We start from the raw sequence: 25,324 nt of genomic DNA, 5'->3' as shown, positions 1-25,324 counted from the left end.
ACTTTGGTAAATTTACATTGTCATTCTTGACAATATTCTACCAACCAAAATAATAGCAGAAGCTAATGCGAAAAGCTACTACTGCTGTTCAAGTTATTCTGCATAAAATTTAAGAAAAATAAAACAGGCTCAAAATTAAGACTGGCAAATTCCCAGAGGTCAGACAAAAAAGAAATTCAAAGCCAAAGCTCTGAGAGGGAGCTAAAAGCTAGGCCAAGAGGAATAGGGAATGAAATACAAGCATAAAGGCTAGAGTTTTAATATCTGTATAGGGAAAAGAATTTATGCCACAAGCTTTTTGTATGTGAAGAACTGGAACTGAGCTCCCTGAGTAAGGCTAGGAGCCTGAAAAGGTGGTCCCTTCTGAAAAAGCAGGTCTAGAAAAATTTCAGCCACTTGCTGAGGGGTATGACAGGGAAATAAGCTAACTATGTCAAGCTATGGGGAGAAATGTGGGATACCATGCTTTAACAACCTGTGTGGGAACCCTGTACTGAAAAATTAATACGAAAACTGATAAAACTCAACAGAGGCAGAAAAACAGAAACCACTCCATATGATATCTCCATAACTCACAGCATCTGGAACTGCCAAAGAAAACAATTTCTGCTGAAGTTGAGCTTCCAAGTAAATAACAAATCCTATCAACAAACAAACCACTACGAGATAGCAGAAATAACAAAGGGTGAAATTCAAATCTTAGGAACTACAGATATCAGAATAAAATCAGAAGGAAATTAAAAATATATATATGTTCAAATGATCCAAAAAATGAAGAAAGGAATGGGCACCATAAAGTAAGGGGGAGAAAAAGAAAAGATAGATTAGGGGGAAAAAAAAAACAAGCACATCAAAAATGGAAACTGTGGCACAAAGAGGATAAGAAACTAGCCCAACATCAGCCAGCTAGTAAATGGCAGAAAAAGAACTTGTATCTAGGAAGTCTGGCTTCAAAGTCTTTGCTAATATCTACCACAATATATTGCTTCTTAACAGATAACATGAAATGTTTACTAGATAGAGCTGAAGAAAAAATTAGTGAACCGAAAGATAAATCCAAGGAAATTGATAATATTAAGGTGATATTAAGAAGAAATACTAAGAAGAGTATAAGAAGGGACATTACAAAGGGATATTAAGAAGAATTCTTAAGAGATAGATACTATGAAAGAAAGGTTAAACTTGGGAAGGCAGAATGAGAAGATCGAAAACATATAACAATCGCAGATTAAGACACTACAATGTTACAGAATTGAAGAATAACTTGAGTCTCTAAGACCGAAAAATGTAACATAATGCTAGAACTCTGGATGCTTCTTAACTAAAATAGAAGTAACAACACAGGCTTTATTGACAACGATGAATTTTAGAGAATGACTGAAATGTAACTGAGTCCTATCTACTGTTCATCTTTTAAAGATATTTTGGTACCAGGGCTGGAATAATTGTCCTAGAATAGTACTTTTATTAAACCACTCTCTTGCTCAGGATTAGACAATGTCCACTTAGTCTTAATGCGTGAATGTAAACTCAATTTAACCTTTCAAGTCCTACATAACATAGTTTATCATCTCCTAATTGGACCTAACTGGACCTAGTTGTGTGCCAATCAAGCCAATTGTGTCACTGCCTTCTGCAGATAAACTGTTCCTTCTGCCTCTCTATTTAACAGACCTGTTTTTCTAGCCTTTACTTCTCCTTTCTACTGCCCAATACCTATATCCATGGAGAAGTTTAAATGTTATCTCCTCTGACAACTCTGGCCCACAGTAATTGCTACCTTAACTGAAATCCTGGAATTAGGATCACATGGAGTAATATGGATTTCAGGACAATATGGCTTGAGGTTTAGTGCTGTGGTTCTGCTAAGCTACAGCCTTAGAACTTGGTTCCAGAACGTTATAGTTTTAAGAATCTATAATTATAGAACTCTGTATATTTCCTGTACTTCTAGAAAATCAGTATGGATTTCACATTGTGCCTACGTGACTTTAAGGTGAATTTCTTAACATTTGTGAGTTTGATTCTTCTCCTGAAAAAGAGGGAAAATCCACAGGAATGTTGCACATTTTAAAAGAGCCAACATATGTAAAAAACATTTACCATGACAGCCTGTTATAAGGCAGGATCTCAATAAAGGTTAGTGTCTTCCTTCTGATTTTTTTTTTTGGCGGGGGGGTGGGGTATATGTAGCTACCTCCCATACTACATTGAGTCTCTGGAGAGCAGGGAACCAGTCTCACTCATCTTTTTGTCACCTTACAATATCTAGCACTAAGTATTCTGCACAGTAGACAATGTTCATTTAACTGAATTATATTCTATGCCCATATTTTAATGCTACCAATCTTAAGAAGAAACGTTCATCAGCAAACCATTCTCAATGGCAGTCTTTAAATTCCATATCATACTCGGATTAAAACACGATCAATGATGTTAAAGATACAGGGGATTTAGTCAAAATAAAACAATGATGGAATTTATGTGAATTCTAAGAATGAACACTCTTGCCCACTTCCATAATACTGTGCTGGATTACACATGACAGTGAAGGGTAGTAGAATATGCCACCACAGAATACAACCTTTGACTTAAGGACTATTTCGAGCTGAAGGCAATTAAAAAGAAGGAGACACAAGAAAAACTCTCTGCCCTCCCCCTCTCTGCCAGGAAGGGCAGGATGATTCTTAATCACTGGCGACAAGTCTAGACTCTTATCAGCCTGGAGACAGCACCAGAGGAATCTATATAACAAACCTTACTAACTAGCCCTTATCTTCCATTAATTTTCCCCATATATTTATTTACCTTTCCACAATTTGCCACCCCTAGAAGCTCAAAGTCCTTTTCCTCTGTCTTGTTACTTCTCTACAAAATTATTGTTCTTTTGTTAAAATGCTATGTAAGTCCAAGTTCTAACCTACCCCTTTGAGTTACTCATCACTGAGTACTCCCCCATGTACGTACATGTTAACACACTTCTGTTTGTTTTTCTCTTGTTAATCTGTCTTTTTTCAGTCTAATTTACAGGCCCCCAGCGAAAGAACCTAGGAGGACACAGAAAGAGTTTTTCCTCTCCTACAACAGGTACATTTAATGAAACGAATTTGGCAGGGAGACTTTGAAATGTCAAACGTTATTAACTAATTTTTAAAAGATCTCTCACACTAGAAAAAAATAAATCCACTACAACAGCATTTAAACATTAACAATTACTATAAAAATATATACTCTTTCTTTTTTAAACATAATGGTTGCATATTAGACATAACCTACTGATAATAACACTTAGAAATAATACTTAAAACTCATGAAGCAACTATTTAGGACAAGTGACATCAACCAAAATTGGTATTTTAGGATTAATCACTGCCAGTAGTAAAAGCATTCATATCTACACACATAGAATATATGCCCAAATTACATACTCTCGCACTACAGGCACATGAACTTCCCGTCTATTCTGTATATTGTTCTCCTTCATCATATGTTTTGTTATTTCACCTAAAGAAACAGAGTAAGTTGTTAGTCTGTATCTAAACTTTCATAATGTCAGGGCTATTTTTGTTATAATCTTGTTAAATTATTGTCCCTTTCTCTTTCTTAATACAAAGACATCTGAGGCAGGAATTCTGCTGCTAACTTTAATAGATCTATTTTTACTGGCATAAGTCTGTATAAGGTTTATGTATTAGTTCCATGGAGAGTCGGTAACCTTTCTGGTAGAAAGATTTAGTTTTAAAGATTCACCGTCTTCAGAATTTTTACGTGTGATTCTTGCTGTTTTATTGACCTCTCACTGATTTGCAGTATTTATATCCCCAGCTCTAATCATGAGCTACAAAAGAATCAGAAAAAGAAGAGAAGATGAATCCAGGTAGAGGTAAATACCCATACTGGGCTGGTGAGGGGGAAATATGGCAGAATGATGAAGCCAAGAAAAGTTGAGCAGCACAGACAGGCAGATTATCTGTATGCTCATGGGTAGATGAGGTGGTGTGAAGCAGAGGAGTAAGGGGAGGAGGAGCTAAAGCAAAGAAAAAGAGGCACCTAGAGAAAAATCAGAAGTGAGTCTGACCTCATTTAAGATCAATGTGATGATAATCCAAACTGGAGAGGAAATATTTTACTTAACCTAAAAAAATCATATAACTTGACCCCAAAACCCTTGGCCAAAACTACCTCTTCTCTAAAGCTCAGAAGGAAGGAAACATGCATATTTATTGAGGGCTCCCTCCCTGCCAGGCACTTTGCTGGGCATTAAGTTCCACCATGACCTAGCCCTGGTGTACCTTTCCAGTCTCATCTTATGCCACTCTCCCCTTTCTACACTATTTTCTAGCCACACTTGCTTTTCAGGTCCTAGGACATGTTAAACGCTTTCTGCCTTGGGCCCAGTGTCCTTGTTATTGCCCCTACCTGGAAATCCTAAATGTCACATCCTCAGAGAACATCCATCAACCCATCCAACCTAAAGTAGGAGCACCCGTCATTGTCTTTCATAGCACTCATCACAATTCATAAGTATATATTTACGTATCTGTTCATTTATCCTCTGAATCTCCCAGTAGACTATAAGCTCCATGAGGGCAGGGGCTGTATCTGTCTAGTTCACTATCACATCGCTAAGCACATTGCCTGAAGTATAAATGTTCAATAACTATTAGTTGAATAAATTAATGAATTCTTCCATAATAATCCATTTAATGTTTATAACAACATTGTAAGGTAGGTATTATCTACATCTTAAGGAAAAGTAAAGCTCACATAGGTGACATCCTTTGCCTAAAATCGCATATATAACTAGAAAACACAGAGTTGAGATGTAAACCCAGGTCTTTCTGATCGCAGAACTCTTTATATTAAATAACATCCTATTCCTATGGAAAATGCCTCCCACTTCAAAAAAAAAAAAAAATTAAAAGGAGAAGTGTTATTTGTCACAAAGTTTCCCCTTTGTCCACTCCTCAAGTTAGTAAGAATTCAAAGGAAATGATCATTCTATTGGTTGCCAATATATTAATTTTAAAAATTCTGATCCATTTATAGTATAAGCATCAATAGCAACCATACCAATAGAATTTCAGTATTTGGTAATTATCTCTATGTAATCAATATATATTTAATTCTGTATTTTTAATACTTTTTGACAATCGACAATTATAAATTGTTAACATTCGGAGATGCAGTACCTAGGGTACCATAAAATGGCTAAATGCAGACAAGATCAAGATCCTGACCAAACTCTAGATGCTGAAAGGTTTCATCAGATTTTAATACTAAAGTAAGATTACATTATTAAACAGATTTCAAAATCTACAACTATAGGTGATAAGTTAAATGTCAATACACCCATACAGTGGAATACTGTGTGCAGCCAGGGAGATTATGCATTAGGAAAATACTTAATGACAAGTTTGTGCTCTCCTACATAGGAAAACAAATCAGATTGTGACTCAGCTTATAATACCAATTTGGCAATATATGTATCTGTGTTATGCATAATATAAAGATTTGAAGGATATACACCAACACATAACCAGTGCTTACCACTGGTTTGAGGCATTATGGGTAATTTAGATTATTCTTTGTTATTTTTATGTCTTTAATTTTTCTGTATTTACTAATTCTTCTATAACATTTTAGTTTTCATAACCAGGATATTTTATAGCCAGAAAAATGAGATTAATTCAAAAGAAATACATTTCCACTTTTAAAAATGTTAGGCTATGGATATATGTAAAATCTCAAACTGTCTGTTTAACCTTACACTCCCCATGGCACTCACTAATCTTTGGACAGAATTAACCAGTTGTTTGGCTGTAGCGTTGATACATTATGGCATGCTTTTAGAAGCCATTACTCAATTGGTAACAGGAAGTGTTTTTGGCTCATGGCTGTAAGACAAGCTCAGAGTTTCTTGTCTACAAGGACTAATTAGATTGAAAAAAGTTTTCTTTAACTCTGTTAATCAGTTATACTGACAAAGCTAACATTTGTTAGACAGTTTCTATAATTAAGGAACCACAATATATGATCCTATTAAAATATTTCATAGCATAAAAAGTAATATATGTTAATTTGAATGTTTACTACATATTTAATCACACTCATACCCATCACTACCACCACAAGTTGAAAATGCATATGCCAACCTTTAGCCCAGGGTGACTTCTGAAGCTGAGTTATGAACCCCAACTGAAATAGTGGGGTTGTAATGGAAATGCTGACAAACTTAACTATAGCAGCATGAACAACACTGAATATAATAAAATCCTTGTTCAGATATAACTCACATAAAAAGTAAAAGCCAAGGGCTGTGAACAGTTCAGTATGTTTAAGCCATTTCTCAACACGTTCGAAATCCATATAATTCCGTATTCCTTTCAAAGCAATACTTGATGGATTTTCAGACTTCTGTTTCGTTTCTAAAAATCTATATATAGTAATATCTCATATGATTCCCTGTGAAACATTTTTCCCCTTTATCTTCAGCTAGTGAGAGTGCTAATGAAACTTTCATGAAATAAATGTTTTTTTAATCTGGCCTTGTTTTGCATTTTCAATATCCCTGGGAATGGACTTGTTCAGTGAATTTGGAAAAATAATAAAGGACCCAGCAAATTCTGATTTGCAAAGCCTGTTAAAGTGACTCTGCATTAAAAACTGTCAGTGTAAAACTAAAGAGGATAATATTGCTTCACAACAGTTTAATCAGCACTTCGAGTTTTTCCCCCTGAATGTGAAAGGAGTGATTTTTTTCTTTCACGGGAAAAAAAAAAAAGTAGAGAGAATCAAGCACATGAGTCAAAAAGCTACAGCAAAAGCAACAGTGACAGTCACTATTTATTCTCTAATTAAGGTGTTATACTACTGAGCACTGAGAGCCGCACGCACCCTGTACATTTGGATAGCTGGCAATAAGCACTGTTGAAGAGAACAACGCTGACAAGCCACAGAGTTGCTGCTCTTGTCTGTAGATTCTCCCTCAAGTCCAGTTTGCACAAACTTAGAATTCATGAATCTGGAGAATGGCTTAGAATTGATTCAACTTATGTTAACTGTTTCTAGCTGAATCTGGAAATTACTTATGGGAGATTAAGCTCTTTGTTTCCTCCAATCTCAGATATTTGCTTATAATTTAAACATTGTAACATTTCAATATGAATACGGTCCCAAACATCATCTTGCAAGTAGCTTCATTAATCACAATCATTTCCCATTGTTTTAAGACTGTGGAAGACCAGAGAAAGGCACAGAATGAAGATGATTAAATGATTATGGTTGTTAGAAAAGCAAGAAAAAAGGCTGTTTACAGATATACATTTCTTTTCATAGATAATAAATTGTGAATGTGATTTACTTTGTACAAAACGGTGTTTAGAGAGAGGTGATTTTGCCATGATTAATATCCACAGAAAATTAAATTATATTTTGTAAAATATTTGAACTTCAAAAGCCTTTAACATCACAGTAAGGCTCAGCATATACTTTTATGGATTAACTACTTTAAATGACAGCAGACCTGAGAGAAATAATTAGTTTCGAGAATAGAAATACAGATAGAACACAAAATACAAATATGCTAATTGTTTGACCCTGCTATCCACTTGTTTTAAAATTCGATCAGTCAGAATAAATACTTCTTTATACTTCCTTCCAAACTTAATGGATGATATTGAATCTGAAATTACAGCTAATTCTTACAACTTTTATTTTACTTTGGAGTGTTAGTGGTATGACACTGCTGATGCTGGAAGTGAAATCCATTCAGGGAATCATCTGTGTTCTTAAAAATAGATTCAGGTTATTTGAAATTATCACGTATATTGTTTAGGTGCAGTATCTGCATACAAATATTATTCCTACCGTTTTTGCAACCTTTCTCCCCATTGGTGGTTTCCTCATCTACCACTCATGTCACATCCTAAATCCACTAGATATTTAAATCCTGCATTTTTCCAAAATCTCTCCTTTCCTTTCTAGTATCACTGCTATGGCTCCTCACCTACTAAAAAGGGAGAATTCAGATCATGAAGGACTTGATATTATTATAAAATAAAATTTGATTGCATAACGAAAGAGTTCAAATTGTGTTTGTAAATCATTAAAAAAAAACTCTCAAGACCAAGAAATATGTTTCTTGCCGGGTGTTAATTCCACGTGTACTAGTGTACTTATTAAAGATATGACAATGCAGAGAATCCTCTAACCTACATTGCTGCTTTTGTAAAACAGTCATAAAGAGACAAAAATTAAAATGTCAGTAATCACTTTCATATAATCCTTGCTAGGAGAGGACAATATAAATCAGATAATACTTCTGGTGTTGGACCAACTGTAATTCAAGATTAGTTGGTTATCTACATCCAAATGGAGTTTACTAGGCGCACACTGGAATTTCACTTTCCTAGGCTCTAGCTTGGTAAGCAGTATTTCTCAAGTAAAGCAATTAGCTGGGCTGGCGTTTGGTTCACTGTTTTCAGAAAGAACAGTTGTCTAACTTCGTTGTTAGCAATGCAAAAGCACTGGAAATGTGCTGCACACTGCCACATGGCAATGGTGTCAGGCCTTGGAAGATGTTACACCAAATCATGACCACAAAACCCTTGCTTACTATCTACTTGATCTGTACCTATGTTTAAACTGCATCCATTTCCTGAAATGACCTGGCTGTATTAATTCTCTTCAGAATGATCATATTTCAGTGCATGCAAATGTAATCAAAATACAGACATGCACATCAGTCTTCCCTTAAAAAAAGCTGCTGGTTACAAGTAGGTATTTTGAGTAGGTGTTGAAGGGACTTTTAATAATAAAAAATATGGTGAGGTGTTGAAACCATAAAACTCTTAGAAAAAAACACAGGGGAAAAGCTCCTTGACATTGGACTTGGCAATGATTTTTTGGATTTGACACCAAAAGCCCAGACAAAAAAAGCAAAAATGAACAAGTGGGACTACATCAAACTAAAAAGCTTCTGCACAGGAGAGGAAACAATCAACAAAACAAAAAGGCAACTTATGAAATAGGAGAAAGTATTTGCAGATGATATATCTCATAAGGGTTAACATCTAAAATACATAAGGAATTCATACAATTCACTAGCAAAAAAACAAACAACCCAATTAAAAAATGGGCAAAGGGTTGGCCTGGTGGCATAGAAGTTAAGTTCACAAGCCCTGCTTTGGCAGCCTGGGGTTCGCGGGTTTGGACCCCAGGTGTAGACCTACGCACTGCTCGTAAAGCCATGCTGTGGCGGCGTCCCATATACAAAATAGAGGAAGGCTGGCACAGATGTTAGCTCTGGCACAATCTTCCTCAAGCAAAAAGAAGATTGGCAACAGATGTTAGCTCAGGGCCAATTTTCCTCACCAAAAAAAAAAAGGACAAAGAAAGTGAATAGAAATTTTTCCAAAGAAGACATATAGATAGCCAACAGTTATATGAAAAGGTGCTCAACATCACTCATTAATCATCAGGGAAATGCAAACCAAAACCACAATGAGACCTCACACCTGTTAGGATGACTATTATCAAAAAGTCAAAAGAGAGCAAGTGTTGGCGAGGATGTGGAAAAAGGGAACCCTTGTACACTGTTGGTGGAAACACAAATTAGTACAATCATCGTGGAAAACAGTATGGAGATTCCTCAAAAAAAATTAAAAATAGAACTGCCATATGATCCACGCATTCCACTTCTAGGTATATACCCAAAGAGATGAAATCATTATCTTGAAGTGATATCTGCACCCCCATGTGCACTGCAGCATTATTCACAGTAGCCAAGATATGGAGACAACCCAAGTGTCCGCTGACAGATGAATGGATAAAAAAATGTGGTGCATATAAATATATAATAGAATATTATTCAGCCTTAAAAGAGAAAGAAATCCTGCCATTTGCAACAACCTGGATCAACCCAGAGGATATTATGCTAAGTGAAATGAGTTAGACACAGAAAGACAAATATTGCAAGAGTGAATGAATGAATGAATGAACTGCATGATGAGTTTTATCGTAAAATTATTTTGTAATTATAAATATAAATACACAGTCAATTCTTATTATTCATGGATTCCATATTTGCGAATTTGCCTACTTGCTGAAATTTATCAGTAACCCCAGTTAATACTCGCGGTGATTTTGTGGTCATTCACAGATATGCACACGTGCAGAGAGGTGAAAAGTTTGAGTTGTCCGAGGCACCTGCTTCCAGCCAAGGTTGAAGAAGCAACCACTCTGCCTTCTTGTTTCAGCTCTCATACTATAAAGAACTATCTTTTTGCGATCTATTTATTGCCATGTTTTTCTCATTTTTGTGATTTTTTGGTGGTTTTGCTTTTTAAAATGATCCTCAAGCATAGTGCTGAAGTGCTGTCTAGTGTTCCTAACTGCAGGAATGCTGTGATGTGACTAATGGAGAAAATATATGTGTTACATAGGCTTTGTTCAGGCATGAGTTACAGTGCCGACGGCTGTGAGTTCAATGTTAATGAATCAACCATATATATTAAATAAGGTGTCTTTAAACAGAAACACGCATAAAACAAGGTTACATATTGATCGGTTGATGAAAATGTTGTGACCAGAGGCTCACAGGAGCCTAACCTTGTATTTCCCCTGGGAGCAATGGTGCATTATTCACTAATTCAGTGTTCATGGTGACTTTATAGGACATAACTACTGCAAATAACAAGAATCAATTGTATATACCACATAGAAAATACAAAAATACTACTGACAGCAAATATTATTGTTAAGTATATTATGATTAATAAAATTTGGACCTTATTGGGGCCGGCCCCGTGGCACAGCAGTTAAGTGCACACGCTCCGCTGCTGGCGGCCTAGGTTCGGATCCCGGGTGCGCACTGACGCACCGCTTGTCAAGCCATGCTGTGGTGGCGTCCCACGTAAAGTGGAGGAAGATCGTCACAGATGTTAGCTCAGGGCCAGTCTTCCTCAGCAAAAAGAGGAGGATTGGCATGGATTGGCATGGATGTTAGCTCAGGGCTGATCTTCCTCAAAAAAAAAAAAAAAATTGGATCTTATTTGCATTTGCCATGTCATTAAAGTTCATTGAAGGCTTAATTTTATTCAAACTATATTACATTGTATGTACGTTCTATGATTCATTTTATTATTTTCCTTAATTCTCAGCTATTTGGGATATTTCCAATTATTCACTGCTATAAATAATGTTACAATGAAATTCTTGTGCATAAATCTTGGTGCTCATTTCTGATCATCATCTTAGGACAAATTAAAGGTTTGCAACTAGTTTGAGGCTCTTGATACATTTTGCTTTCCAGAAAGTTGAAGTCATCTTGAACTTGGACCATTAATGTATAAGTATCTCCCCTACACCACCCGTGCCAGCACTGGGAATATGACATAGTTTGTTTTTAGCCTTTGCCAATTCAACAGCTGAAAACTTGTATGTTATTGTTTTATGTGCATTTCTTCCATTACCAATGAGGTTGAACATATCTGGTATCTTTTTCTTCCGAGAACATTCTGTCCATGTGCCATTTGCCCATTTAAGGGTTAAGCATCATTTCTAATGAATTTCTAAGGAAGCTGGAAAGTCAACTGAGGTAATTAATAGAAATGTTTGAGATAACTCATTTCCCTTTGAAGAACATCTATTCAGTGTTGTTTCTAATAGTAAAAGATACACGAATAAATGCACAAATTAAATTAAAGCATATCCACACTTCCATGCAATAGATAACTGAAGAAAAGTGACATATTTAAAACAGTGGGGCCAGCCCCGTGGCTTAGCGGTTAAGTGAGCGCGCTCCACTGCTGGCGACCCGGGTTCGGATCCCGGGCGCGCACCGACGCACCGCTTCTCCCGCCATGCTGAGGCCGCGTCCCACATACAGCAACTACAAGGATGTGCAGCTATGACATACAACTATCTACTGGGGCTTTGGGGGGAAAAATAAATAAATAAAATCTTAAAAAATAAATAAATAATAAATAAATAAATAAATAAATAAATAAATAAATAAATAAATAAAACAAGGGATTCAAACATACAACTCAGGGACTGCAAGTCTTTATACTATTAGAGTTAAATAAACGTGTTTAGTTGACGATCATACCCCTCAAGGATGGGCAATGAAGATATTTACTCTTTGTTCATTATCACAGGGTGTGTCACTATTCTCCATGAAGATGTAGAAGGAAAAATCAATTGAATGAAACCCTAAATCCTAACGATACCATTTTTATGTATTTCACAGTTTACTGTAGTTTTAGAGCAAACCAATAAGTGTTTGTATTTGTATGATTTCATTGAGTGATTCTAATTACAATAATTAATGTTCCCGTTAAAATATAGAATTTACTAAGGTTTATATTGCTTTCTCAGTTTACCTTAAATTTATGAATAAAATTTTCATATTTTTATCTTGTTCAACTATGTTTTTGATATTACTCTCAGTGTTGTTATAGTGAAAAGAACAGGGGATATAGAAGTAGCCAAATCTTAGCTCTTATTAATTGTGTGACCTTGAGCACTTAATGTTTCAAAGATTCAGTCTCCTTTTTTTATAAAACCACGCTTAATACAGTGCCTGGCACTTAGTAAGCTCTTTACAAATGGTAGTGGTTATTATTATCACTATTAGGTATTAGAAAAAAATGCATAATTGAGTGAAAATGCAATAGATAGCATAAACAGTAGCCCTGGGTTTTCTGCTACAAATGCAAGCAGAATCCATTTCTTTAAAATGCACATAAAATAAATGCTTTATTAACATTTTATTAGTTAATATAATAATATTTTAAATTCATGCCTTTTTTATTTACCCCTAAACATTTAGTATGAATTACTTAGACTATTCAATTAAAAACTATATGCTTTTTCTTTTCTTCCATGTTTATGCATACTAAAGACAAAGATATCCTAACAAAATAGAATGTTGGAACTTCTATGATCAACTCTTGAATGTGGAACAATGATTCTTCCATCACAGCTCAGAGATATCATTCAAAATAAGATGAACCTTTGTGGTCATGTTTTTAGTCATTTCTAAAAGACTACGAGATGGAAAAAAGTAGAACATATAAAGAAAATAAAATTAAAAACATACACTATTTCAGAAAGTTAACAAGTGAATTTTGACCTTCATTTTAAAAATAGGACTCAACAAACATAAAAAACATGATCAAAATCATCCGGAATTAACATCTTCATGCTAGTTTGAATAATAAACCATTATTTATATATGACAACTTTCTCCTAAGGCATTTCCACATTGAATATCTAATTTTATTATCATAATCACCTGGAGGGATAAGCGGGCTAAATACCACTATCTCTATTTTTCAAAATAAGAAACATTATTGTACAAATGAGGAAACAGGCACTGAAAGGTTAAATGGCCAAACTAAGATCCAACAAATAAGAAGTAACAAAGGTGAAACTAGAATATATATGTCATGATTCTCATCTTTGGACATATTTCTAGCACGTGTTTCTTTCAGATATGACTATTCTGGAATCCTTTGCCATAAAGCTATTAGCTTCCAAGAGGAGTCAGGATTTTTTCCTTTAAGATTTCAATGAATCTTCGAATAAAAATGCCAGTTCTGTTCTGTTTTATGTGGAAATACTGTTAAGGAGTTTGGATCATACAAAATCGACACAAGTAAATATTATATTTGCTATCTACTAATTTACCTCACCAACTTATAGAATCCAAATTCCAGAAAAAGACCCCAGTTAAATTCAAGAAATCACACCAGTAAGGTGGCCCCCTATGACTTGGTCCTTGTATTCAAGCCATGTTAAATATGTGTATGAATATGTGGAGAATGGAGGCAATTGCTTAGGTAGCTCTGATACTGTTCTTATAATCTCCTCAAATCCTTAACCCCTATAGGCCTAAACAAGGCTCATCCTTACTGATGAATCCATCAGAAGGACTGGGAGGTGTGAATGCTACAGTAATGGTAACCAAGTTGATTACCAGATTTCACCAATTCTCCCTCGTGGTACAAAGGTATCTCCACTCAGGGCACGAGCTACCTCTTCTTAGGACTCTGCTGTGGCAGCAGACAGCTGGTTCTTTCTTCATTTCTGTCATTCTTCCCTCTTCTCTTACCCTCCCCTCTCCAAACCTTGACGTTACTCCTCAACATCAGTCCTTTAACCTCTTGCATCGAATATGTCCTTGTGTTTTACTTCAGCAGTCAATCAAGTTATAACATTTGATGTACGAATATTCACTTTTCAACTAATGAGCTTGAATCCACAATGAGATAAAACAGAGCAATATTCCCATATATCCTATTTCCTGACATTGAAGCAAAGACACAGTGATAACAATGACAGCAGTGACAGGTTCTTGGCGAAAATTTTAGCTCAGGATGTGCTCAGGACATGCTGGGATTCAATGATATACAAGACAGCATAATACTGATAACAACTATGGAAAGATCACTGAATATTTACATGTTATATAACGTGGTTGGTGGGGTTTTTTTTTTTTCTTTCTTCCTTTTTTTTAATACTAGAGTGCATCCTTCTACTCTAGACTAAAAGACACTTTGATAAAACCCTTAAGTGACATGCAACTTGCTGAAAAATAATAATTATTTACAATAACGTCAGATCAACTCTGACAGCAGATATTTATACAAAGCACGTGATCATTAAAACAAAGCACAAGTAAAAACATGAGGACCTTTTGAATTAAAATGTAGTGCCTTTCTCACTTTTCATAAGTCATTGTACATTTTAAAAATCTGAATGACTGGCTTTTTAAAAATGCTTTGTTGAAGCATATATACATTGTGCATATAGGTGACCAGCTGAATGAATTTTCACAAATTAAACACACCCCTGTAACCAGGATAAAGATCAATAAATAGAACATGACTAGCACCTCAAAAGCCCTCACATAGTCCCTTCCAGTCACTAACCCACCCCATGAGTAACCATTATAGTGATTTCCAACTCCATAGATTAGTTTTAAAGAACACTTTTTGAAGACCTGGTTTTCTACTTGTTGCTTAATATGTAAGAACTTGGAATTAAATATCTGTAAATATATTTTAGTTAATTTAAGTACCCAGAAAGTTTCATTGTGAGGTTAAATAAAGATAGCAACTAGGATCACGTCGATGGGCAATAAACATTCACTGAGCTGAAATTACTACATCAATACTGTGATAGATTTTGTCCTGAAAAAGTAGACTAATGGCATTATACATTACTTCAGAAAGCATCATGCCAGGATGCCACCATAAACACGGAAACCCTTACACTGTGATGCAAGAGAATATAGGATCACATACCAAACTAAGAAGTTCCAGTAAGTACTATGGTAAAGGAGGGAAGTGAGAAACCACTGAAAGCCAAAACAGTTGGGGAAGCCTTTACAGAGGGATGAGATTAAGCTGAGCTTTCAAAAAGATACATAAGGCCCAAAAGGGCTGAGAAGGGGGTGGCATTTCAGTTTGGAAAAAGCACAGAAGCCTAGGCTCTGAGATAGGCAGGGCAAGGGTGTGAGACAGCTAAGCTATGCATACAATTCTCTAGCAGAAAAACATTCTGGGATGCAAAAACTAAGGTACACATATAAGTCCATAAAGAATTGTTGATTTATGTTGAAACATTTTACTCAAACCCAAATGGCCACGGTTTCTGCTTCCTTTCACTGCTAACTGAAGATATTAATGTTTTCAACAAATAGTTTCCTCTAGAAATGAAAATGAATTAGAGTGTTTACATGTTATGAATTGAAAACACTGGTTGGTAATGACTAGATTACTGATCAGCAAGGAAATAGCTTTCTTTCCTAAGTCCTTCTGACATTTCAGGTTGAAAGTATATTTTCTATGCATGTTTTAGACCTCTTACTGTGTCTATTATTTTTTTTTTTTGAGGAAGATTGGCCCTGAGCTAACATCTGTTTCCAATCTTCCTCTTTTTCTTTTTCCTCCCCAAAGCCCCAGTACATAGTTGTATATCATAGTTGTAGGTCCTTCTTCTTCTTCTATGTGGGATGCCACCTCAGTGTGGCTTGATGGGCGGTGAGTAGGTCCGCGCCCAGGATTCGAACTAGCAAACCCCGGGCCGCCGAAGTGGAACGCACAAACCTAACCACTATGCCACCGGGCTGGCGCCTGTTTCTATTATTTTAAAGAAATTCACTTTGTTAAAAAAATTAGGAGTGATGTGGTGAGAGTAAGGAAGAAAGAAGTATAACAAACTAGAAAATTTAGGAATTTGATTCCCTAAAACTTAACATTCCTCTAAATTTTATAAGATATTTTTGGTGTCAATATGATAGAATCCAATTCATTTAGCAAAAATTATTTGAGTTATTTTAAACAGTATTATGAAAAAGTCCAAGGGAAGCTAAACAAGCTAACTTTATTAAAATGATCTAGTGGCATTATGTGTACTCGGTTTTACTCAGACTGCTAACATTTAAGTAAGGTCAATTCTAGCGACATTTTGTCACCTTGGTATATTATCACTCTGTGCTTCTAAAAAGATTAAAACTCAAAATTTAAATCTGCTAGGAAATCCTACGGTTTAATATTTTCTCACATCTTGGATCCTATGAGTCACTGTACGTTAAATGCTCTAAAAACAGTAGGATTTTGTTCCATAACTCAAAGATTTTTCAATAAAACTAACAGTAGACAATGTGAAAGTAATTTTTTTTTTTTCAGGCATTAGGATAAAAGACAGAAGTTTCAGCAATTAGTTAGATATTACATTGAGACAGTTGGCTGCCATTAGTTCCTATGAGACTTTTAATTCTTACTGTTCACCATGAACTTTTATGGTTTGCTGGCATCCGTAAGTTTAAATTCTCTCCATTATTAGCTTGATTATTTCCAATTTTAACTTTCTCCTTGAAAGAAATAAAATATGGACCAGGAAATACTGTTAAGTCCCAGTATCCTCTTTATTCTAATTTATATTGTTTCTCCTTTCATATTTACAGTAAACAGTAATTTTCAGGTTGTTATTCTCTATTTGCCAACTTCCCACAATGTCTTATTTTGAAATATGTCTGCTGTACTAAAATGATATGCAATGATTCAATTTAATAAACATTTATTGAGCATTTACTTCTCTCTGAGATGCTGTGCTAGCACTGGAACTGTAGGGACAAATGAGGCATGTTTCTTGTCACTGAGGAACTCAATCTAGGGGATACAGAGAGAAGCCAACAATTAAATAGAAGATGCAAATGTGGTATGTGCTATATTACTAATAAGGCTAAAATGTTGCTATGACACAGAGAAAGGAGAGGGTAATTCTGTGAAAATGGAGCAAGGGAGACTGTGGACCACTACGTAGAAAAAGGAGCATTTACCCTCTTTTATTTGGTCAGCATTAACCTTCTATAAGTTTTCCAGTATGTGAGCATGAATCTCTGTTGTACGTTTTAGACCACAAAGAAAGTAAAAATGGAGCTGAAATACATGTAATAAAATAACTCTACGCAAGGTCTGCAAACCTTCATTGACTCTCCCACCCAGCTGTGTGATCGCGGGCAATTCTTTGATCATTCGGGGCCTCAGTTTCTTCAACTGTAAAATGATGAATTTGGACTAAATGCCATCTTGGGTCCCTTTTAGCAGCAACTAGATGATCTCTAAAGCTTCTACCAGCTCTGGCGTTTCAGAAAATGTTGTTTTGGCTTTTTATATTGCCCCAACTTATTCCTCTGCTATTATTTTACTTTTTTCTTTTTCCTTTTTTATTTCATAGATTTTTCCCTACAATATTTCCTCTAATCTGAACTTTTATCATTATTAATTGTATGAAAAAGTCAGAGTGGATAAATAGCTAATCAGAGTTACTAACATGACATGGAAAGATGGCAGCTATCAAAAGGTATAGTTGGTCATCAAAATTTATAACAATTGATTTAATTAATAAGAAATTAACACTATTTATGGGAGGAAAATTTAAGAGCTTTTATTTTGTAAGATGGCCCTAATTTAACTGAAGTGAAACCCATTTCAGATTTATGCCAAATCTTAGGATTAATAGTGCCTTCAAATACATTAATATTTCCCTGTTGAATGGAATAGTTTTAATTAAACTTTACTAACCCTTTTGGTTTAATCCCTGGAGGCAAAAAACTCTAGAGATTTTAAATCAAACTGTAAAAATCCTCAGAGCTAAAAGTTGAAGTGACAGCCATAGGGGAGAGAAAAACAATAAACGATTTATAAAATCTGTCTAGTAAACCAGCATACAATATATATCTCTCTCTATATATATTATATATAATCATATATATAAATGTATAATCTTTAAAATTAATCATTGGGGTAAAGGTAATTGTGGTTTATCAAAAGTATTTTCAATATTTCAAAACCATCAGAGTCTCTATAGCAACCACTTTTTTTTCTCTCTAAAGACTCATTGGTATGTCAAACATGAATGAGAGGACCTGCAGCTTTATAATTTAACCTAGAATGAAATGACCAAAGCAATATTATTTTATTAATTTCACTGGTAATAAAATTACACTGTACTGTTTGGTTCCGAACACGATAAGGACTATGAGAATATCTGTTTACAACAGTCAGGCACTCTCCTCTCTTACCGTGCCTACTCACCTCCCTGCAATAATAACTAAATAGATAAAGAAATAAGTAAAAGAAAACCACTCAATAATTTTTTAGGCAATGCTTCATAAACTTTTCCCACCCAAGTACCCCCAATGGAAGGGAAAATTGAACACACACCCCTAGGGATCAGCTGCAAGTGTGAAATTTCTTTGAAGTCATCTGTTTTATTTTAAAAATTCATGTGGATTTTGCATTCTACTCCATAATATATATCTGTTTTAATGTAAAAATGATGTGTTTTTCCCCAATATCTTTGAGTTACAGAACTCTAGGAAAATATGCTAAGTTTATACCATAGCCTTGCATCTTCCAAGATGCACACAATTTTAGAAGCTTAGCTTTACAATGAATAAAGGCAATTATAAAATAAATTTTTCCATGGATCCCACATATTTTCTACTTCCAGTTTTCCTTTCACTTTAAGGTAATTTTCTTTTCTGTGTCAGTTAATTTGAGGCCTATAACTTTAGTACTGAACTGAAATAAATTTGTTTGCTATATCAGACAGAAAAGATCCTTACTCTATCAAAATAAGTACTCGGGTTGTAATAATCCAAAAACATAGAAAAAAAAAGTATTAGTAGTCATACAACTGTTCTTTAAATATGAGTTATATAATTCAATCATTAACTGAATTAGTTTCATTTTATCTCTATCCCTCCAGTTCAAAAGAAAGAAACTTTTTTGTTTCTGTTTTTGAAGGTGATCATTTCACAAGGAGATAGTCCGTCATAAAAGAAAATGAATTATATAGTGTTAATCTATTTTTATATTTTCTGGTTGACTGTGAATATATATACACTATACACAGTACTGGAGGTGATAGAATGTGATTCAAACAGGACTAAAATGTATATTAAGCAAACAAGACAAGTTAGACTCAAACACCAAGGAAAAGTATTTAACTATACATAAGAGGTAATTGGCTTGACCTTTCACTATGTTTTGTTTTTTCCCCCTTCAAACTAAATTCAAAAGTATTTTCTCCTAAGAGTTTAGCAGCAAAACATTAAAAAAAGAAAAAAAAAGAAAGAAATGGATTCTGAAGAGTGATTTGACAAATGATAGTCAGTTGTCTTAGAGAACAGGGCAGCTGAGATTTCCAGACACGGGATGCAGCATGAAATCGTACCCAGAGACAGGATTATTAGAAAGGAATAAAAACGGCTCAAGAGAAAATATGTCTGGGCACAGTGAAATGAGAACTAGCAGGAAATGAAAGAGGGATGCAAGCAGGTGGAATGTGTTTAAGAACTTTTTGAGTTGAGAACTCTGAATCTGAATTTCATAAGGGAAAAAAAAAAGGAACTAGTCAAAATAACTTGAGAATGGGGATTGCTGTGGTCCAAACAGGGAGATCGGAAGAGGATTTCTGGCAACAGTCTTTTGAATACACTGGCAGGAAGAATACACAAAAGCAGAAATAATCAAACTACAACAGAGAGATTTTGCTCTTGAAATGGATAGGGAGAAAGAAGTTCGTGATATTGTAAAAGAAAAATATGAAAGGATTTACCAAAAGCCTAGACACAGGAAACAAACAAATAGAACTGAATATAATAAATACCGAGCTGAGACTGGCAGAGCCACAGGTCGCCTTATGATTACTCTCTTCCAACAAGACAATAGCAACAACTATAATATTCATAGCAGTATATCAATTATTACTACTACTACTACTAATAATAAAGTTAGTGGTTTAGCAATAGCTGCATATTTACTATGTGCCAAGCCTTTTAACAGATGCTTTGACTATGTTAACTCATTTAATCTTATTGTTTCTATCACTGCCATTTGACAGATGAGGAAACAAAAACTTGGAAGTTTAAAGTACTAGCTCAAGGTTATAGAACTAATAAGTAATAGAGCTAGGATTAGAGTTTTATAATGTCTAACTCAAAAGGCTATGCTCTATAGGCTACCTTCATTAATAGCAGTAGTGGCTAAAAGTGTACATGATATGATATAGACATAGATACAGACATAGACACAGACATAAATATAGATATAGATAAACAGGTATTTAGACTTAAAAATCAAAGCTGATATAAGCTTCATTCCAGATTTTATTACAGTTGTTTCAGATTATTTCAAGTAAAATAGATATGTCTACTAGATATACTCATGTAAAGTATCCTCAATGTAAGAATTAAAAATCATCATTATAAAATCGATAGATCATTTTATTTAAACATATTCTTGATATACTTCCTCTCAAAATCTTTCTGAAATTGAATCTACACACTGAACAAATAAAATTTAGAAAAAATTCTGGTAGAGGGCAATCAAAAAGTAATAGCAGCACTGAAATGATCTAATTTAAGAACTGGCCTTATTTTTGACATTTTTCATGTTTCAAATTATAATACAAACTTTCTAAATGTTGCTATTAGTCCACATTAGTTACATGTTAGTAAATATGCCTCTAGTCACAAAGGTGTGTTTTTAAATCCAAGGGCCAAGATATAGAAGTTCTTTAGAAAAGCAATTGCCAGAAAGCTGCCATTATAGTTGTTGTAAATATAATTTTCCTTCATATTATAAAGTTTGTTTTATAAAAAGGAAAGAAAATAAATAGTACTATGGAGTCATAGTCTGTCTCCTAGTGTTATTCTGGTCCTTGGACCACAAAATGAGACACACTGGATTAAATTAAAAAAATATGTTGAGGATTGGATTGACAATACCACACCAGCAGAGATCACCATTGAACAATATTACACAAACAATATTCTGGGTTTCATAGACACACTTTTTTCCCCCTTCAAAAGACACTAACAGGTTTATATAGTTTGTAATAAACTTGGGAAACATATATGCTTTTGAGTCCTTACTGAAAGTCCTCTGAGTTACAGAGAAATGGAATTATTACAGTGCAATTTCAAATATAAGATTTATGGCATACTTATCTGAGAGGGAAAATGTATTTCTCTACATATACAATCTCACCTTCAAAAAATGTTTCCTTGATCCTTCCTCCTTTCTTTCCCTTTTCAACTTATGGCAAGAGTTGACAATACTCATTAACCAATGAAGCTAATTAGCTCAAATTAAAATCTTGAAGATATTTTTGTTCTCCCTCTCCTGTTCCTCACAGGTGCCAAGTCCTACTGATTCTATGACACCCTGCAGCCTACCAAATCAAGACCAGACTGCTCAGCATGACACTGACATTTCTGAGATGGCCACCTTACTGCTCCAGCCGTATATTCAACTACTCTTCCACTCGTACTAACACATTCTGCCACTGTGTCTTGCTCAGATAGTTTGCTCTCTGGAAACCATGCCCCTTTTCCATGTCTGTAAAAATCCTATCCTCTATCCTCACCCTTTTGGCCTCTTCCATGAAGCTTTCTCTTACCTACCCATTCAAGAGTACATTATCTTTTCGAGTAGCACTTCTGATATTCATCCTTGTTTTATAAAGTATTTGTATCTATGTCTTTTCTTACTTTCTGTATGTTAAACACATTCAAGGAAGAACTGTTTCACAATCATTCTGATATCACCAAAATCCCCTAGCATGGTTCCTTCGCAAACAGTACACACTTCAGTGTTTATGAAATGAAGAACAAACATACTCTCTGATCAGAGATACGAATGCTTAAATAGTCTAGCAATGTTAAAAAAATAAAGTAAGTTAAAAGCAGGTCATTAAAATGCACTATGCTGTCAAACATAAGCCAATGAAAAGTATCTTCCTGCTTTTCTTATATCAGTAAACAAACAGAAAAAAATATGACTAATGTTTATAGATTATTTAATCCTACTATTTAAAATATAATGCTTAGGCAAGAAATAGTCTCAAAGCAGTCACAAATCAATTACCTTTGCTTGCACTTTCTACATGTTCCAGTTCTTCAGGAAATTTCAGGATATCCCGGTATTTTTCCTCACAAATTTCAGCAATAAAATGCAAGAGGGTTGTTTTTTGATCTGATGATTTAGTATCTCTGATCTGCAATGAAATAACAAATTTTTCAGTATTTTTTAGTAATGTAAATATAGACTTTTTTCTTAAACGAGTCAAACGAATGAATGAACTCAATTCATTAAGCAGTAATTAAAAAAAAAGTTGGGGGTAGGTTCCTAATGGGGTCTAGTAGCAATGTTCTGGATTTTAAAATGAACTGTATTTGTTTTTTTGAGGAAGATTTGCCCTGAGCTAACATCCACTGCCAGTCTTCCTCTTTTTTTTTTTGTATGTGAGCCGCCACCATACCATGGCTACTGACAGATGAGTGGTATAGGTCTGAGCCTGGGAACTGGGCCACCAAAGCAAAACACGCTGAACTTAACCAATAAGCCAATGGGGCTGGCCGATGAACTCCAAATTTTAAAAGCCAGAAAGATGACCCAAAAAAGTGAAAATTTAAACTTTAATCTATATTTCTAAAACTGTCTAAATTATTATGACAAAATGAACTATCCTTTTCATGCTTATGTCACCAGCATCCTGTTCCTTGCTTTTATCACAGAAATCTAGTCTTGAAAGCTGGATTGTTTGTGAGCTTATATTTATTTCTAGCCATCATTGATGCAAATTAATGTAAAAGAGTAAGCACATTTTATCTTGCTTTACTTGCATGGGCCATGAGAAAAGAATAACTGAAGACTTCTTATGCTAACTTATAAACAGAATCTGACCACACAATCATGATAAAATGACAAATTTTCTTTGTCTGCTTACATATTGTATCTTCCTTTCAGAAACACTAGAAAAGAGATGCTACAGTTACAATGATAAAAATCTTTAAAGTATAGGACAAAAAAAATCTATGCTGAGAATTTAAGTACTTTCTTTAATATAACTCTTATACTAGACTACACTGCAAATGAAATCAAAGATTTACTTAAAAATGAAGGATAAATACAGCATAAAGTCACAAGTTTTCTCATTCTATTGGATATTTTAATTCTATAATCCTTAGATGATGGGTTTGTTCACTGATGTTCATACTGATTTGGGTTTTTAGCTTTAAGGATTACTCTGTTTAGAATAAATGAGTATTCTTCACAAACAGGTTTATGAAAAGGTTGTGGAGGATATTTAGGCAATTTCAGAGTAATTTAATCCTTATTGTTTTAGTGACTAAGAGAAAAAACATCGCATTTAATCAATCAGGCCCATACTGAATCTGTTTTGTGCTACAGCTTCTTAACAACTGTTTACCTCCCAATGATATAAACAACTTAAAAGAAATATTAGTCTCAAGGCTCCAAACAAACAGCCACAGGAGGCATGATGTTGATAGTTCAAGTGATCACAATGATTTCTTCTAGAATTTCTGGGATTACTTTATCCTACCTAAGTAAAATATTTTAAACTTTGCATTATCATGCTGATCCACCAAACACTTTTAAGTATTACAAGGTTAGCATGGCACAATTCAAGGACAAACTATAAGAACAAAAAGCAACAAAAACCTCAAGGGCAATTTATCTTAAGTAAGGCTTGCAGCTGTAGAGGAATCAATGGGAGGTTCACTTTCCTAAAGAGAAGTCTTTACCTGGAATTATGGTGTTATTTTCACAAAGTGCGTCGTTTTCAGAGTATGCTGGATATTTCAAATAATAAAGAAATTAACATTTCCTTATTTTCTTACAAATTACCTGAACTCCTAAATCCTAAAAACACTAGGTGCTTAGGGAAAATTAAAGGTACATCTTCCTAAGGAAAGGAAATTGATCTATATTTTCTAAACTCTGTGGAGACAAAAAAAAAAAAAAAAGAACATATACGAAACAACAACAAAAACCCACCTAATTTTTCAGGACACCAAATATTATATTACACTAAATAGAAAAAGTATGATCTAATTTTTTTTAAAAAAAAGCACACGGCCAAGAATGGAAAGGAAAACACAGAAATAGAAAAATAGCAATGTGCTCATATGTCAATTTTATGGGTGATTTAAAACTGCAGCTTTTGGCATGAATACTTCTAAGTGCTTAATTTTCAGAAACTGTTTTAAATTGGCAAATATTCATTCAGAATCAGGTCCATTAATTTAAATTCTGTGAAGAAATTTGGAAGAGTCAATGGTTATAATTTAAAAAGATAAAGCATAACATTTCATTTAAATAAATATCTTAGTGTCATTGTCAAAATAAGAATGGATTGTAAACAGAATATGCATGTACTTTTTTAGACTTGTAATATTCCCTTCAAAGTATCGGCAAACATGGCCATGCATCTGTCTTGCCAACTTGAGAAATATCTTAGTTGGTATCGGAGACAAATTGCTAAATCTGTATTATAATATTTATTTTTTAAATAACCTCACACAGAGAGTCCATTTTAATGTTTCAAACTGGCAGGAAATAATCATGACAAATATGCGATCTTTTTTAATTTTCTCTATATGTATGACTCTTAGACTAATCATTTTAAAATAAATATATTATTAAAATATAAGGGGAAACAATTTTTACCTATTAAAGTCTATTTAGCGTGTACTTTCATGTCTTCAGTTTCTCTTACTGTGTCTACACCATTCACACATTAGCCACAGTCTCTCTCTCAGGACCTATTGTGTTCACTGTCAGCACAGAAGGCAACTAAGTACATTCACCTTCATCAATTCTAATAGTTAATGGCATTTATCCAAGAATTTGCTCTTCCAAGTATACCAGTTGGATATATACATCTCTTGGGGTAGTACAAATGTAATCTAATCTGAGTATGTGCAAATCACTTC

General features: G+C 34.4%; 1 protein-coding gene across 4 annotated transcripts in view; it reads right to left on the bottom strand.

Annotated features, from left to right (window-relative positions):
* DIAPH2 (diaphanous related formin 2) overlaps positions 1-25,324 on the bottom strand; it is an 836,961-nt gene that overhangs the window by 360,595 nt on the left and 451,042 nt on the right. For all 4 annotated transcript variants that reach the window (XM_058536303.1, XM_058536305.1, XM_058536306.1 and 1 more), the window contains one exon: positions 22,452-22,581. In XM_058536303.1, coding sequence (XP_058392286.1) covers positions 22,452-22,581 — 130 coding nt within the window. The remainder of the gene's footprint in view (positions 1-22,451; positions 22,582-25,324) is intronic.

Source organism: Diceros bicornis, chromosome X, assembly GCF_020826845.1.
Source record: "Diceros bicornis minor isolate mBicDic1 chromosome X, mDicBic1.mat.cur, whole genome shotgun sequence".
Lineage (NCBI taxonomy): Eukaryota > Metazoa > Chordata > Mammalia > Perissodactyla > Rhinocerotidae > Diceros > Diceros bicornis.
The sequence above is the reverse complement of the archived record's forward strand: the minus strand, read 5'-3'. Positions and strand labels throughout refer to the sequence as shown.